The 16,836-nt window shown below is 39.9% G+C and overlaps 2 protein-coding genes across 2 annotated transcripts; one reads left to right on the top strand and one right to left on the bottom strand.

The window, feature by feature from the left end:
• Window positions 1-1,478: 1,478 nt before the first annotated feature.
• On the top strand, window positions 1,479-5,020 carry LOC102705294 (calmodulin-1). The gene is made up of 2 exons (XM_006643975.3): window positions 1,479-1,631; window positions 4,415-5,020. Exons 1-2 carry the CDS (start codon window positions 1,556-1,558, stop codon window positions 4,786-4,788), a joined length of 450 nt encoding a protein of 149 aa, XP_006644038.1. The 5' UTR covers window positions 1,479-1,555; the 3' UTR covers window positions 4,789-5,020.
• Window positions 5,021-8,780: 3,760 nt separating this feature from the next.
• LOC121053257 (serine/threonine-protein kinase-like protein At5g23170) lies at window positions 8,781-10,267 on the bottom strand. Its single transcript, XM_040519889.1, has one exon. It carries the CDS (start codon window positions 10,023-10,025, stop codon window positions 8,871-8,873), a length of 1,155 nt encoding a protein of 384 aa, XP_040375823.1. The 5' UTR covers window positions 10,026-10,267; the 3' UTR covers window positions 8,781-8,870.
• Between the last annotated feature and the right edge of the window lie 6,569 nt (window positions 10,268-16,836).

Below are 16,836 nucleotides of genomic sequence, written 5' to 3'. Positions count from 1 at the left end.
TAAGGTAAAAAATTAATTTTTTGGTTATAATTATAACCAAAAGTGAAATAATGAGGATGATTTTAGAAAAAAATGGTTGAATTGTTAAAAATTTGTCCATTAATAATTTCTCAAATGTTTATAAAAACAAGAGATGTATATGCGTACGCTTGCCACGGAGAGCACCATGGACCCATGGTAATACAATAACCCTATTAGGTTTAAAGATTTGATAAAGTTATAGTTGATTATCCACGTTTATAATGTTTCACTTTGACTGGTATTTGATTCACAATGTCGAACATTAGCGAGGTAGTCTTGAAGGTGGTTGTCAAATCATATTGATTTGAAATTATTTGGTTTTATTTCTCTACCACACTAAGTGCATATTTGTTTCCCATGGATTTTTTTAAGTCCCTGTCATATCGAATGTTTGATACTAATTAGAAGTATTAAATATAGTATTAATAAAACCCACCCCTATACTCTGGACTATTTCGCGAGACGAATTTATTGAGCCTAATTAGTCCATGATTAGCGAATGTGATGCTACCGTAAACATTTTCTAATCATGGATTAATTAGGCTTAAAAAATTTGTATAATAGAATAGCCTTTATTTATACAATTAGTTTTGTTATCTATTTATATTTAATACTCCTAATTAACGTCAAATATCCGATGTGACGAGAAATAAAAAAAAAGTCCTTATCCACCACCCGCTAAATAGTGCGGTCGACAGTCATTTCGTTACCTCTTCCCCTTACACGCGTAGCATGTCCCATTGCACCTTTACACATTATCACGTCCGACATATTCTTCAAATTATAATATAACCATGAGATCTAATATTCTCAACCTACTCTCTCGGCCCAACTCCTGAATATGTGTTTATCCAATATCCATCCCTCCTTCGACCCAAACCATCCCAAGCCCCCTCCATCCCTTAACCCATCACTTGGGGATTAGTTTGTCTACTCTGCTGCGGTGCACGTACATGTTACTATTAAGAGGAAATGTCAAGTTATGCATGTCCATATTTAAACTTCTATTTTTATACAAGAAACTTTACAAATTCAAAAACAATTTGTTACCATTAAAAAACCAAAATAAAATCAGTACAAATTTATTCTAGAATGTACTATCTCCATTTCATAATGTAAGATGTTTGACTTTTTTGATTACAATGTTTGACCGTTCGTCTTATTTAAAAATTTAGTATAAATATAAAAAATGACAAGTCGTGCTTAAAGTTCTTTTAATAATGAAGTAAGCCATAAGCAAAATAAATGATATTTTAATAATTTTTTGAATAAGACAAATGATCAAATATTGCAAATAAAAAAGTCAAACATCTTACGTTATGAAACGGAGGGAGTAACGAGTCAAAAAAAGATTCATGAAAGCCAGGGAGAGTGCGCGTAGCAATTTGCCCACATGTCCGGTCTTACCTTCCCGGCCCGTTTTCCATAAATTTTCCTTCCACGTCGCGCTCCCCTGCTTCCCTTACCTTTCTCCTCCACTCGCGCTCTGCCTCTCCATCCCCCACCCCCTCCCTAGCCAGATCCCTCGTCGGCCATGGCGGACCAGCTCACCGACGACCAGATCGCTGAGTTCAAGGAGGCCTTCAGCCTCTTCGACAAGGACGGCGACGGTCTGATCCCTCCCTCCTCCCCCCGACTCGCTCTCCCTCCCTCCCTTTTATATGTGTACCTTCCCGTTTTGTTCTCGCTCTCTGGCTCTATGCTCTGCGTGATCTAGCTGTGTGCGCGGGCGGGCGGGCGTGTGGGCGCCGTGACGCGGTGCGGTGGAGCCGGGTTGGGTCACGGGCGTGCATGCGGGCGCGGCGAAAGATCTGGTCGCCGTTGTGCAGGAGGATCGACGCGCGGGTGGGGTGACTTTGTGGGGTGTAAGGGTGTTGAGGGGTTTCGAGATGTAGATCTCGCGCCGTGCTAGTATTGGAGTTGCTGCGGTGGTGATCTCCGCGTAAACGAGCGCCTGCCTTCACGTTGTTTGTTGGCTGAGCGCATCTCGAGGATGGCAAGAGATTGCGTGGAAGATAGCTCCATGAGTATTCGTTCATCAGAATGATCTTGCGAAATCGGAAATTCTCATTTTAAATTCCACAGTACTATTAGAAAAAGACGTCGAATGAACTGCGCGATAAGCTGGTGCTGCCATGCCTATAATGGGCATAGACGCCCGTGTGCCCACGGATTGATGGCATGTTGAATTGTATCCACATTCTAAGAGTCATATGCAAGCTTGTATTCATTTTCTGTTAGTGTGCTATTGGTCTCATCAGTGAAAATTTTGCTATTGGTCTCATCAGTGGAATTCGATGATAGCATAGAGCCATAGAGAGTGCATGCGATGTGTGAAACAGGTAACATACAAAACTTAGTTGCTTGTTGCAGATTCTTATATTTCCCATGCTCCCATCAAAGGTTGGAATTATGCAAAGTAGAGTAAAGGTTGTGGTTAATGACTTGTATGTTCACAATGATTTTACCAAAAAATTAGATTCTTAAAAGTGGTTGCAGATGGCATCTGTGTTGCTTTAAATTGTACAAGTGCCGATACTTCTCTAATATTGTTGTTGTGACTTTACGTCATGAACACAAATATATGTGACAAAGTCGAATACTAGTTGCACATACGGAAAAAACTCAAACGGAGACAATACTCAAATACCTCGGCACTGTACATTTGATTAACCTTGGATTTTACAAGGTAGGGGTATGGGCTTTTATAGCCCCGGACTCCTGTTATATAATTACTAGAATACCCATGAGTGGTTACTAATAGAGCACAAGGGTACTAGCGTAATGTCTCTAGCTCTTTGGGACTACTTTGCCAACTGTCCTTAGCACTTGAGTGCTAGTCCCGAAGCATCTCGTAGGAATATACCTATGAGTCGTAGCCAACAAGCTTCGTCCTGTCTTGCTCAAGTCTCCTTTGGGCGGTCCTGTTCTTCGGGCATACAGACACTTATGCAGCTCCCATGCTCCAACACATATCCGAGGCGTATTGCCCCGACACGTTCCTGAGGCATATTGTCTCAACATGCCCTCGAAACATATTGTCTCAACATGCTCTCGAGGCATATTACCTTAATCACGCTCCTGAGACATATTGTCTCAATACGTCCCTTGAACATATTTAACCATCTTCGGGCGAATAGGGCAAGATGACCTTGTACCAACAATTGTATTAAACATGCTAATCATGCTTTGTACCATAAAGGCTGATTATGGTGTTCTAGTATATTGTGTTCTTTACTTCTTCTTACTGTGAGAAGTCATGTGAAGACATGAATATTTTAAATCCCCACCGATACTTCTTTTAAAATGCACAAATAATTCTGGAAGCATGACACTACACTCTTTAGTTTTATGACATTAAACCATATCTTAAATTGCAATACTCTTGAAAAATTGAAGTTGGTTTAGGTTTTTAAGAAGTGCATGCAAACACAACTGTATGTTATAATATGTTTTCAACACAATGGATCAGGAAATTACTTGCCTTCATTTTTTTGGAGCATGCCTATCAAGTTGATCTAATGTTTACCTAATCTATTTTTGGTAAATAGAAAAGTTAAGCCCTAGGATACTGTTTGTGTTCTTGAGTTAATCCTAGTTTAATGTAGCACATGTGTTACTCTTCTTTTCTTAAGTACCTCCGTGCATAAGGGATGATGTGAGAATAATTGTGGCCCCAACCATTACTTTGTTTTGTGCTTTTTGCATAATCGGAGCTGAAACTGATTCGATGAATGAAAATTATAGTTCATTTGTCTGGATAACCCAAGAAGGCAATACTTCCTTGTTTTATACAGGTAGTTAGGTATTAAGACAAACTCATATTGTACTACAATCAGGTGTGTATATGGCACTTCATGATGCATGCTTGTTCCAAAGATTATCCCTCAATCGGCAGGATAGCAGGATGCATGTAGTATAACGTAGCATTAACTATAAGACACTTCCTTGTCAAACCCTAAATTCTTAATGTTTGTTCAACTTCATATTTCCCATATTTAATTTCCCAGATACACTTCTGTGCTATCTAAAAAGCTTGGTTCAATTGTATGAGTACCAGCTACGTCATGCTGGAATAATGTGCAGATCTAGAGTTGATCGGAATATTATTTTGTTTATTTTTTTTCAAAAGTTCTTTAGGAAAGTAATTATCTGCCATGCTTACCATGGATACTGGCCAAAAAATCGTGTGTGTGTGTGTGTTTTTTTTGGGGGGGGGGGGGTTATGATTTTTTTGCCACTGTATATTAATTATTTATCGAATTGCCCTGGTGGTACATTGTTTGAACTGTATTTATGGCTGCTCTTATTTCCTGCCCATATTTCCTTTAATGATCTGGAATTTGTCGATCTAAGTAACTGAATAACGGTCTAACTGCTGCCTTCTGAACAGGCTGCATCACCACCAAGGAGCTTGGGACTGTGATGCGCTCGTTAGGGCAGAACCCCACCGAGGCTGAGCTTCAGGACATGATCAATGAGGTGGATGCTGATGGAAATGGAACAATTGACTTTCCTGAGTTCCTCAACCTGATGGCACGCAAGATGAAGGACACTGATTCTGAGGAGGAGCTTAAGGAAGCCTTCCGTGTATTTGACAAGGACCAGAATGGCTTCATCTCAGCGGCTGAGCTCCGTCATGTCATGACCAACCTCGGTGAGAAGCTTACAGACGAGGAGGTGGACGAGATGATCCGTGAGGCTGATGTCGACGGTGATGGCCAGATCAATTATGAAGAGTTTGTGAAGGTGATGATGGCCAAGTGAGATGCCATCTAGTACTCTCCTGGTGGTAGTAACCAGTGTAGCTTTGAAAACTGACAGCATTTGGCTATGGGAATGGACATGATTGTTGTTTGTTTTCTTCTCAGGAACGTTTGGTAATTTCGTTTGGATTTGTTTGCAGTTGTACAACATTTCTGTTATCTTGATACAACGATGTTTTTACCTTCCATATTTATACGGTCTTGTAGCGCATGGTATGGAGCTTTAGGACCTACGGTATTACATTTTGTTTTTCTATGCTGACAATTTTTCAGTGCAGGACACGTGTTATGCGACAAGAACGATCTGCATACTGTACTATTGCTGATATTAAACCATACTACCTTTCTTTTAAATGTATGTCGATGTTGATTTTTGGATTCTGTGTTCAACCAACCGCCTTATCCAAATAACAATATGAGCACTATTTACTTTATTGTGACTTATTTTACCATGAAAGGTAATTTAAGCATGAGTTATATTTCTATGTATTTGCATTAATATTTTTAATAAGACAATGATCGAACATCACGTTTCGAAATCAACGTCGTCGTATATTTGAAAACGGAAACGGTATTAGTAAATTTGTTTTTGTTTCAAAAGCTCACTACAGGTCTTATGATTGAATACCAGGTCGAAAGTGTGAGTTTGCCCTTTATCTTCCTCTCTTTCTCCCCGTTTTTTGCCTTTTACTTTTTGAAAGGTTCATCGACGCAAATTTAGTACGGCCATGTCCCTGTTGCAGACTTTGAAATATAAAACTCCCGTCGTTTGTATTAAATTCAAAAAGGAAAGGCAACTTAGGCCTTATTTAGTTTCCACAATTTTTTTCCAAAAACATCACATCGAATTTTTGGATACCTAAATAAAGAATTAAACATAGATGAACCAAAAACCTAATTACATAGTTATGGAAGAAATCTTGAGATTAATCTTTTGAGTCTAATTAGTCCATAATTAGCCATAAGTGCTACAGTAAACAATATGTGCTAATGACGGATTAATTAGCCTCAAAAGATTCGTCTCGCGGTTTCTAGGCTAGCTATGAAATTCATTTTTTCATCCGTGTCCGAAAACCCTTTCCGACATCCGGTTAAACGTTCGATGTGATGTTTTGTCAAAAAATTTTGGCAACTAAACACCACCTTAAGAAATCCACTATTGGTTTCCTTGTTTTGTGAGAACATACGGTGGAAAACGACAGTTTCAGCTTTTTCCCTCGATCTACCAAAATAGGATTATTGTAGAATATTTTTGTCCAGAAAACGGGGGAGAAATCTCAAAAAGAGGATGATTTCAAAGAGGAATCCGTCAAAAATTGCAGTTCTGTCCTGTCAAACTGAATGTTCTGTGTGGTTCTGAGCCCTGTTGCTTTTTCAACAAAACAGAGAACTTTTCAATGGTCAAACGTTTCCCATTCCTTTAAACCTACACAAATCAAAGGAAATAAGGGCTAGATTATTATTCAAATCAGGTAAGATATAAATTCACGGAAAGTTCTGGCTTCCATCGTACCAAACCTTTTTTTTAATTCTGAGATAAAAGGGAGAAAGAAGTTTGTTCACTCCTTTGCAAGAGGGTTCATAGTTCATAACTTCATATTACTTCATACTAAGTTCTATCATCCATTTTCCGTAATTTACTTTCGCCTTCCAAAAATTATCTTTTAGTTTGTAATGTTAGTGTTCATTCACCAAAACACATAAAACACCGATCCTCGCGTTTCTCAAGAATCAACGAGTGCAATAATTTTGTTACACAATTTTGTCAATGTCAAAGACCATCACTGGAAACTACCTATGCAATCAACACTATTTCAACATGTGTGATAAATGATAATATATTCTTGTACAGTTTTTTTTGTCAATTTCAGACCATTACTGAAACCTTCATATATAACCAAACACCATTTCAACAGGTGGAATTTGTCCTTCAGATTATTCCTCACTATGAAAGGTGGCATCTATCCTTCCTCTCTGCAGAAGAAAAGTGAAACAAGAGAAAGAAAGCATCTTAGCAAAAAGTAGATGCCCATTAGGCCATTAGCATATCATTACATGATGACCCTTTTTCAGAAAAAAAAAGAGAGAAAAGAATGACACAATTGATCAAAAACTTTTACAGCTTTGACACTGCCAGCACATCAACCTAGATTAAGTTCAGACATCTCCATCTTTTCCCCCCTCTCTTCATGCCACTCCATATCAGATATTCAGATCAAGAACTGCATCAACCGGTGCAGCTTTAATTCACACAGTGTGCATGGATGCAGTTGCTCCAGCCTTCCAGGGTTTCCAGCATAATGGTCATCTCATGGCTAAAGCAAAGAATCCATCTACCACTGTTCAACTGTAGCTCCCATGCTGCATGTGCCAGCCTTGGTTTACCTGAATTCCATGAGCTACCCGTGTGTGTGTTTTGTATCTCTCACAGCCCAGCTTCTTATCCACACGCCAGGACCGTCTCCAAAAATTTAGGCCCCTCTACGAAATACTAATTAGGATCCTAAATTTTGAAAATTTCATATAACTAGTATAAACAAAGCATACTTTCAATTAACTATATAACTTTCATGTGTTATTTTATACAAATATTAATGCTACAAGAAAAAAAATGGTACTACTGACATCATCTTCTACTGAAAAGTATCATTGATCTATTAAATGAAATCTTCAATTATATCCACATAATTAATATTGAGTTGATAAATCCGGCCTTTGTATCTTATGTTTTTCAGCACCTGAATGATACTTCATGTTTCTAGAATACATTATGGCTGACGAGGAATTGAAAAAATTGAGGAAATAAAAGCACTCCCGAGTTCTTGTTTTATAAACAAAAGAAAAGTCATATTTTTCCTGAGTTCTTGTTTTCAACCAATATTGATGGCGTGGCCAAAAGGTTCATGCGATGGAAATATTTTTTCCAGAGGTCTAATAACAAAATTATTTCTTAAAAATGTTTAAAAAATAATAAAATTTCAGGCGGGGGCCCAAAAATTTGGGGGCCCTGTGCGATCGACTATCTTGCACACCCTACTGGACGGCCCTGCCATAGGTGAAGCCAACTAAAAATATCGTCCAAGTCATCTACATTGCATAGCATAGAAAAACATAGATTAAATAGTATTTTAGTAGAGATTTTAGAAATTTCGTCGTGATCGTCTGACCCGACAAACAAGCCTAGTTTCACCCCTGTTTCTATCTAACCTGCCCTAGCTAGCTAATTGGAATCTATGTAGTATGCATATATAGTCTACAAGATACCATATCATGTAGCACCTACTTTAATTTGGTAGTTTGGTTAGGGCTCTTCGGTCTTACGTGGAAGATAGAAACAAAGACAGTGGAATGGATCAACATGAGTTTAGAGAAAGTCAAAATCATGAGGCTTTGTGGCCTGAAAAATTCAGACATGAGGTATTTACTCCCCCATTTACACCCCAACCGTCGAAAGCGACACATGTTTGCTCGAGGAAGAAGATAAATGTACCCAAGAAAACCGGCATAGATTAATCTTACAATTCTTATGGTAACAAAATTCATATTATATAGAGAGAACAAAAAAAAGTTGTTTAACCTGGTTTATTCAAAAATTGAGTACAAATATAAAAAATGACAAGTCGTGTTTAAAGTTCTTTTGATAATAAAGTAAGTCACAATAAATGATATTTTTATATTTGTTTAATAAGACAAATAGTTAAAAATTACAAGTAAAAAAGTCAAACATCTTATGAAACGGAGGGAGTATTATATAGAGAGAACTAAAAAATAGTTGGAAGGAATGACACTTCTGGACGGTCCAGATCCAAGAAATCCCTATCATTTTCCCGAGGGTTAACTTTCGTCTTTAAAATGAACATACTTCTACCATTGGTAAGGAAAAAAAAGAAAGAGATCGTGATTCAAAATCCACCAACTTATAGTTACGTTAATATGTTGACAATTTTGTTATTTTTGACAAAGTACATTCAGATACCAAAATTTACGCTTAAAATTTAGATATCTTAATATACAAAATAACTGAAGTTACCAAATTTTACGGTACAAAACATGGTCTTCTACTACTTTATAAAAGACATAAAATTACTCCAATATGTTCTCGTTCGAACATGATGCAAGAGGATTTGAGCATGGGTGGTCAGGCTGTGCACAGCTCCCCTCTGATCCGGAGTGCTCGGTGCACTCGATCTTGCTCCTCCTCACGTGCAGGTGCGACGCGCCCCACGACACGACGCGCCTGTACAGCGTCCCGGCCAGGCCGTGGGCGCGGCGGCGGCGCGGCCAGCCGGCGCTCTCGAGGGCGCCGTGCAGCTCGGCGACCACGTCGGCCATCGCCGGCCGGCGTTCCACGAACTCCGACACGCAGCGCGCGGCCACGGCGAGCACGCGGGCCACCGCGCGCTCCGCCTTGGGGCAGCGTGGGGCGGCGATCCTCCCGTCGAGCACCTGGCGCGCCATGCCGGCGGCGACCAGCGGCACCGCCCAGGCGACGATGGAGGATGGGGAGGCGTTCACGTCCATCACCTTGCGGCCGCTGACGAGCTCGAGGAGGACGACGCCGAAGCTGAACACGTCGCTCTCCGGGCCGAGGCGGCCGGGCTCCGTGTAGCACGGGTCCAGGTACCCGATCGTGCCCGCCGGCGCCGGCCCCGCCGCGTCGTCGGGAGCGCGGGAGTCGTCGTCGTCGTCGGCGGCCGGTACCTTGACCGCGAGGCTGAAGTCTGCGAGGCGGGCGCGGCCGTCGCGCCCCAGGAGGATGTTAGCCGACTTGACGTCCCGGTGGATCACGCGGGGCTCGCCGGCGTGCAGCGCGCGCACGGCCTCCGCCACGTCGAGCGCGATCTCCACGCGCCGCGGCCACGGCGGGGGCTTCGGCGACCGGTGCAGCAGGTCGTGCAGCGAGCCGTTGGCCATGTACTCCATCACAAGCATCCTCTCCCCCTTCCTCCCCCCGGCGCCCGCCGGCGCCACCACCACGCCGACGAGGTTGACCACTCCATCCATGCCCCCCGCCGCCGCGAGCACCGCGATCTCGTTCGCGAGCTTCGCCTCCCCCTGCGCGTGCGACGCCTTCTTGATAGCAACGACACCCTTCACCCTCCTCCTCCCGCCGCCGCCGCCGGCGCCGTACCGGAGCCTGGCCATGTACACGCTGCCATGGCTGCCCTTCCCGACGAGGTTCTTGGCCGCGAAGCCCCCGGTCGCCGCCTCCACCTCCTCGTACGAGAACTCCCTCATGGGAGCCAGCTGCGAGCAAGCTCAAGCTCTCCTTGGTGCAATGCAATGGCGTCAATGGTGGTGCAATGGCCAACGGCAAGGAAGAAAGCTTGGATCTTTGGAGGCAAATGTAAAGCAGCAGCAGCTAGCAACTAGGCAGAGAATAAAGAGAAAAGAGGAGGCCAAGAAGAAAGGTAAAGGCATGCATGGATCATCAAAGCTAAAGTTGGTGGCTGCAATTTTCAGAGAGAGAGAGAGAAAGATTAAATAAACTCTAGAGAGAGAAATATAAAAAATAAACTCCAAATCCTAGAGAGATAAACACAGATAAAAAGTCCAAAAACAAAATGCAAAATTTGGATACACAAAGAGAAAAGAGTGCCACCACCCCTATTATGATTATGCTTTTGCTTGGTCTCCTAAAAGAAGAAAATTTGTCTTCTCAAGAAGAGAAAAGAAAACGCAAGCTAGTAGAAAAAAAAACAAAGCTAAATTAATTAGCAGCAAGCAGGCAAGCAAGAGGAAGAATGCTAAGATGGCTTACCTGCTGTCTCTTTCCCTATATCTTATTACTGTTTAATTTTTTTTAATAGTGCAGAATAAAAAAGGCGGCACGCACACGGTGTCGTTGGGGTTTGGATGGTTGGAGTGGTTGAGGGGATGCAAAGATCCTCGTGGCAAGCGAACAAATCTGCAACAGAGAATGTCGATTTGTCAGGAGGGGAATGTGGAATGTGGTGGGCTACTGGTTGGGGATGGGGCTCGTCGTTTCCCCGTTCTCTGTGCAGTGTAGGCGTCCGTCCTTGTCCGCATGGACGCCACCACCTGTCCGGACTATATTAGTGACATTAGGTCAGTCTCAATGTATAGTTTTATGATATAGTTATCAAGACTGTAAATTAGTTAACCGAGCCAGATGAGTTTTATATGGATGAAACTCCTCTCCTATCTCATAAAACTCTCTTATTTAATGACCCTGCCAAGTCAACAATTTTACTGTTGTGGTACCCTATTTAATGTGTATGACGTCCCATGAAATATGTATTGAGATTGACCTTAGTGACATTAGAAGAGTGAGACCTACATATTAGTGATAAGAAAATTGTTGTACGTACAATAAAATCGTATGAGTAGTGGACGATTTGAGCCGCTGCTTCCGCTGTCGTCGTGTTTCTTTGCCGCCTCGCTGCTACTTCAAATATTGTCGTTTCATCGTACGTACGATTATCATACGTATAACACTGCTCTTAGTGATAATAGAAAAGTGAGATCTACGTATCGGTGACGATGATAACAATGACACGATAAATGTCTGTTGGGACTCGGTACTGAGTAGAATCAGTTCTTAGCTCTTTTTATATTGGAGGTAGAATTTAGTTAGCTTTATGTATAATGTGGTTGTCGGGATCAGGGTTCATGGTATAACCGTTTATCGCCCGGGTATGTAGCTGCATGATAATCCTATCAAATTGATTAATATTTTTGTTGCCTCCTAGCATGTAAGTAGCTGCGTGATGAAACTACCGAACTAAACCAATAATAGTTTGAATTTTGGATAAGATTTGTTTGTCTTTTTTACAGTTTAGCGTAATTACCACGGTGGGTGATATGTTGCATTTTCAATAGTGGGGACACAAAGATTATTAAGGTATTTGGGGTATGTTTTGGATCAAATTCGTTTTTCGCTTTTAAAGACGAATACGCTAAATCATTATATTCTTTATTACACGATTTCACTTCTAATGTACAGTTAGAAGGATGGAGACAAACAACTATTATATAATTTTTTTTAGAAAAACAACAATTAATTTTTTATTAGAAGAGCATCCAAATGCATGGATAATATTTGTGACCACAAGTATTTCAACTCTGATGGACAAAATCATGCCCTACTAACTTACACTGCGAGTAGCAGTGTTGCATAATTTGCAGAACATGTGTCAAAGACAAAATAGGACAGACAGTCGATTTACAGGAGCAACAAAGCAGATGAAATCATTAATTTTTTTGTTTCCACTTGTTAAAATGAAAACTTGCTTGATAATTGTTCCGTGTCGCCATAAACAATTTTAGTCTTGCTCCTGCACATATATATACACTCCTATGCTCCTGGCCTTCATGCTGTCATGCATCAATGCATCATTAGGGTTTCCAAAACTGGCAATACCACACATCCACGAAAATCATAATTATCATGAAAACCATGATTATCATTGTAAAAAACCATCCACAAAAATCATGATTATCATAAAAAACCATGATTATCATTATGAAAATCCATCCAAAACCACAATAATAACAAGCGCTGTCCATCATACATGTCGGTGCTCCCTTTGTTCGTCGTCAAATCGTCAAACCGGTTGAACATCTCGATCATGGCGCCAGTTGCGATCAAGACGGCTGACAAAAGTCCCATGCCCCAGTTGCCATTGATTATTTTCATCACCAGCTAGCAAAGCAAGAATAAATCCTAATTGACACGCATGCAGGAGAATATATTGACCGTTAATTCACCAAATGAAAGACTATATTCATGCATATATATATATATATATGTTTGGTGGCTACACATGTATATACATATTAAAAAAAAGACAAACACTCCTGTCACCCTGCCATGGCGGCAAGGAATTACCAAGTGATCAAGCACATCATTAATTATATTTTTATATATAGATTTAGTGTAGAGCAAGTATAGTAGGCAGACTAATTCGGCTAAATACTGAGATGGAAGAGAGAAAGGAAAAACGAGATGTAAGCTTACATCCGGTTCGGACACAAGAATAAAAAAAAACTCTATAAGAGAAACAAACGAGTCATGTATTAATTATAAAGAATTAATAACTAACTCAGAAAAGATTGTAAGGTGTCTTATAACCGACCAGCTAGTTATATTATTAGCTTTGCTCTTAATAAAGCATGCACCCAACAACAACGGCATGCACAAGTACCTAACCTACCTTGAAAAATATGAAGCAATGGTACACTTTTCACCAGATGACCTAGCTAGGTATATATAGATATGTAATGTAGCTATCGATATGATGATTCATGCGAATGAATCATGATTATATACTATGTGCTAATTGCAAGGTTAAACTTAAACTAGCTAATTAAGTACTAGCTAGCCGGTCACGGTGGGCAGCTCTCTAAAACTATTCTGCGGCTGTCTTATTGCTTGACGGATTATAGTGCAGCTGGGTCTGTAAAGTTTGCTTGTTCAGACCGACGAGTAGAGAGAGTAGTTTGCTATAGGGGAAAAAAGATTGCTTTTCCAGATCAAAAGAGATGGTTTTGTGCTCGATGGAGAAGACTATTGACCGTCTGGCTTACGCTAGTACATCGTGTTGTAAATTATACCTTTTTGCCATTAGTATTTTGCGTTTAGGATATTATTTAATTAAAAGTGTAAAATTTGAGTGTCAATAATTTCCCAAATATTTATTTAAAGAGGTCTTTTCTGGTGTTTTCATTTCAAAAAGAGTAAACATACGACAATGCAGGACCAAAGTCAATACACAAAGGTATTAAAGGTGTATTTCGATACCAAGAGTACAATGATATTTCTATGCATAGACAATAAAATCTAAAAAATAAAAAGATACCATGTTGGTACTGTGTAAGTGAGACCAAAGATCGTAGTTGATACTGATTTACATGGTACCGATCGACCACGTATGCATGAAGTTATCTTTTTAAAGTGTGGCATGGTTTACGTGGCATTTCGCAGATTTGTAGGGCACGGTATTAAGAAAAAAACCACATCAACTGAGAACATTTCATGATGAATGATTTGCGTGGGGAGAAAAACAACGATATACAACAACAGAAGATTTACGTACCAATATAAATCGGCGCCAAATGAACGTTGTCTAGACGAAGATTTGCATACGAAACAAAACGAAGGTCTCCGTGTCTAAATCTCGACCAAGACAAGATTTATAACGAAAATCTTCGTGTCTAATGAGCATTGTCCTCTAGATCGATCTCCCCATCCGATGCACACCCAATCCTGCCTCCTATCGATTGGAAGCACACAACACTTCTCGATGCCTTTTTAGCATGGAAGGTATTCACACAAAACACAATGGTCACTAAAATACATTTATAACTACATCACTACCATCAGTTACAATTTTATTTTTTTCATACCTTGTCATTCACATATCAGACTGATGTTACACCACCTCTTCGTACCTTTACGCACCTCGCAAACACCATAAAATCACTCTTATTTAAAAAGCAATGATATACACATATTTGACTTGAAATATACTATCATAATGTGATTTTATATATTTATTCTAATATAAAGTTAAATTTTTTAAAAAATAATCAAATCTTATGAACTATCAAATATTTATGGCGGGAGGTAATACGAGTAGTGGTGTTAAACTATATAAGGGAGGAAGTGCATGACTTCTGGTGCGCACATATGCACATGTAGATATGCTCTAGTGTTTGTGCAGAGGCCATAAGTGGCATGCACTCCTAGTGTCATTCTGTTTAGTTGATTAGCCTTCCATTATAAGTATAAAGTACTGTACACTAAAATTTTAACTTTAGATTTAATTTTGGGTTTAACATCATAATTTAGTTTTTAAGATTTATTTTTAAGTCGATCACAAAGTAGTTATATATAAAAGTTTTACGCATAAATTATTTTCTAATCGCTAAGTTATTTTGTTTATAATAAATATATAGACGTGAAATAACGAGGCTGTTTATCTAACAGATCTTGTTAAAGTCTGTGTCAAGTATGTGTACATATACTTAGTTATAGTATAGGACTTGAAGATAGTAATATAGCCAAATTATAGCCTATGTTCTCTCTTAAACAAAGAGACACACCGATTGTAACCGCACGACAGTTTTAGCATAGGTACGGGGTCTAGCGCGGATACCTAAATACGATGTAATACGCTAGATCAAGAGAGAAGTTACTAGAAGCGTGCGTAACAAGCATCCCAAAGACTATCTCATTAACAAATATCGTATCCTGGTATCATCGTTGGTCTCAAAACTTTTCATCGTATAATTTCGCATTTGGTTTTACGATAATTGGTTTCGGGGCCGGTTTCATGGCAGGTGCCGTTAGCGCAAGTTCTATAACTAACTACTGGCTTCAATTTATCTATAGCTAATCTAATAGTTAACTTATACAATAGCTACTTATAAAACATATATCACCATATCCCACATGTCATACATACATTGTGTATTAGAGTCCATGCTACAGCTGGCTATAAAATAGTAGCTCACTCCTCTTCTCTCTTATCTCCTTAAAATATATTTATAGCTGGCTTATAGTCTATTATTGTACCTGCTCTTAGAGCAAGTTCAATAGTATAGCCAACTACTAGCTCCAATTCATATATAGTCAATCTAATAGTCAATTCATACAATAGTTATCTACAAAACATTAGTATATGGTCCCACATGTCATATACACACTCTGTCTTAGAGTCTGTGGATAGCTGGCTACAAATTAGTAGTCCACATCTCTTCTCTCTTCCCTTTTATCTCTTTAAAATATGCTTATAGCTAGCCTATAGTCTGCTATTGTACCTGCTCTTAGAGCAAGTTCAATATTATAGCCAATTGCTAGCTCCAATTCATCTATAGTCAATCTAATAGCCAACTCATACAATAATTACCTACAAAACATCAATATATTGTCCCACATGTCATACATATATTTTGTCTTGGAGCCCGTGTGCAGCTGTCTATAAATTAATAGCCCACATCTCTTCTCTCTCCCCTCTTACCTTTTTAAAATATATTTATAGCTTGCCTGTCGATCCAGCGGTGGCACGTAGCCTCCCGTGTTAGAGATATGGATGCATACGTTTAGAGATAACCGATTCCAATATAAAGTCTAGAGATAAAGATAAAATCTTAGAGAGATACGATAGAATATTTATCTTGTACTCTAAGTTTCTCCCTATAAATAAACCCACAAGGATCAGTGTAATATACAACACAATAGAACATATCATATATTTTCTCTCCTATCCAATATTTTTCACATGCTATCAGAGGTATCAGACTCGATAAAAAAACTAGTTTGTCCCATCCAACCTCGCAAACCAACGACGACAAGATCTCCAGACCTCGCTCGGTGCAGCAATTCGCGCCTTCAGCGTCGAGATCGTCAAGTGCCATGGGCGGTGGCAGCCATGACAATGCCACTAATCACCGTTTAACGGCAAGGCGGGGATCTTCAATTTTTAGCACAGAAACACGATGCTGTGCATGTATTTCTTTTTCAAGTAGCTACCTAGCCTCTACATATTATTCATAGATTAGATTTTCTCCAATAATTAGTATTAGATCAATTTCTTTTTAGCTACTATATATCGTCTATAGATTAGATTAGATTAGTTCTTCTGGCTACAAAACCTCTTAAATTATAGTGGCAGAAGCAGAGGAGCGACGACTTCGATTAACTAACAAGCAAGCACAACATCAAGTGGCCAATGTCTTCACCAAGCCTCCACGTCCGCCAACAATATTCATTGAAGTAACACCGCCGATGGTCTACATCAACATGGCAACAACTCTACAAGCCGCTTCGTCCACAACGATGGACATTCATCTCGCGTCCGCTGATAGGAATCTCTGCAAGATGCTTCGTCGACGATGGCACCGACCGCGTCATCAACGACGGGTAAAGACTGCATCAACATGGCATCATTACGGTGGTGACCTACACGACATACAGAGTACAACCAAAAATTGATGACCCGACGTCAACAGCGTTCTCTGACATCTACAAGATGATCTAAGGGCATCCTCTGACATATGCAAAGACGCTTCCAACGACATCCTC

The sequence above is a fragment of the Oryza brachyantha genome, chromosome 1, assembly GCF_000231095.2.
Source record: "Oryza brachyantha chromosome 1, ObraRS2, whole genome shotgun sequence".
NCBI classification, from domain to species: domain Eukaryota; kingdom Viridiplantae; phylum Streptophyta; class Magnoliopsida; order Poales; family Poaceae; genus Oryza; species Oryza brachyantha.
Note: the sequence above shows the minus strand (reverse complement) of the source record. Positions and strands in the feature narration are given on the sequence as shown.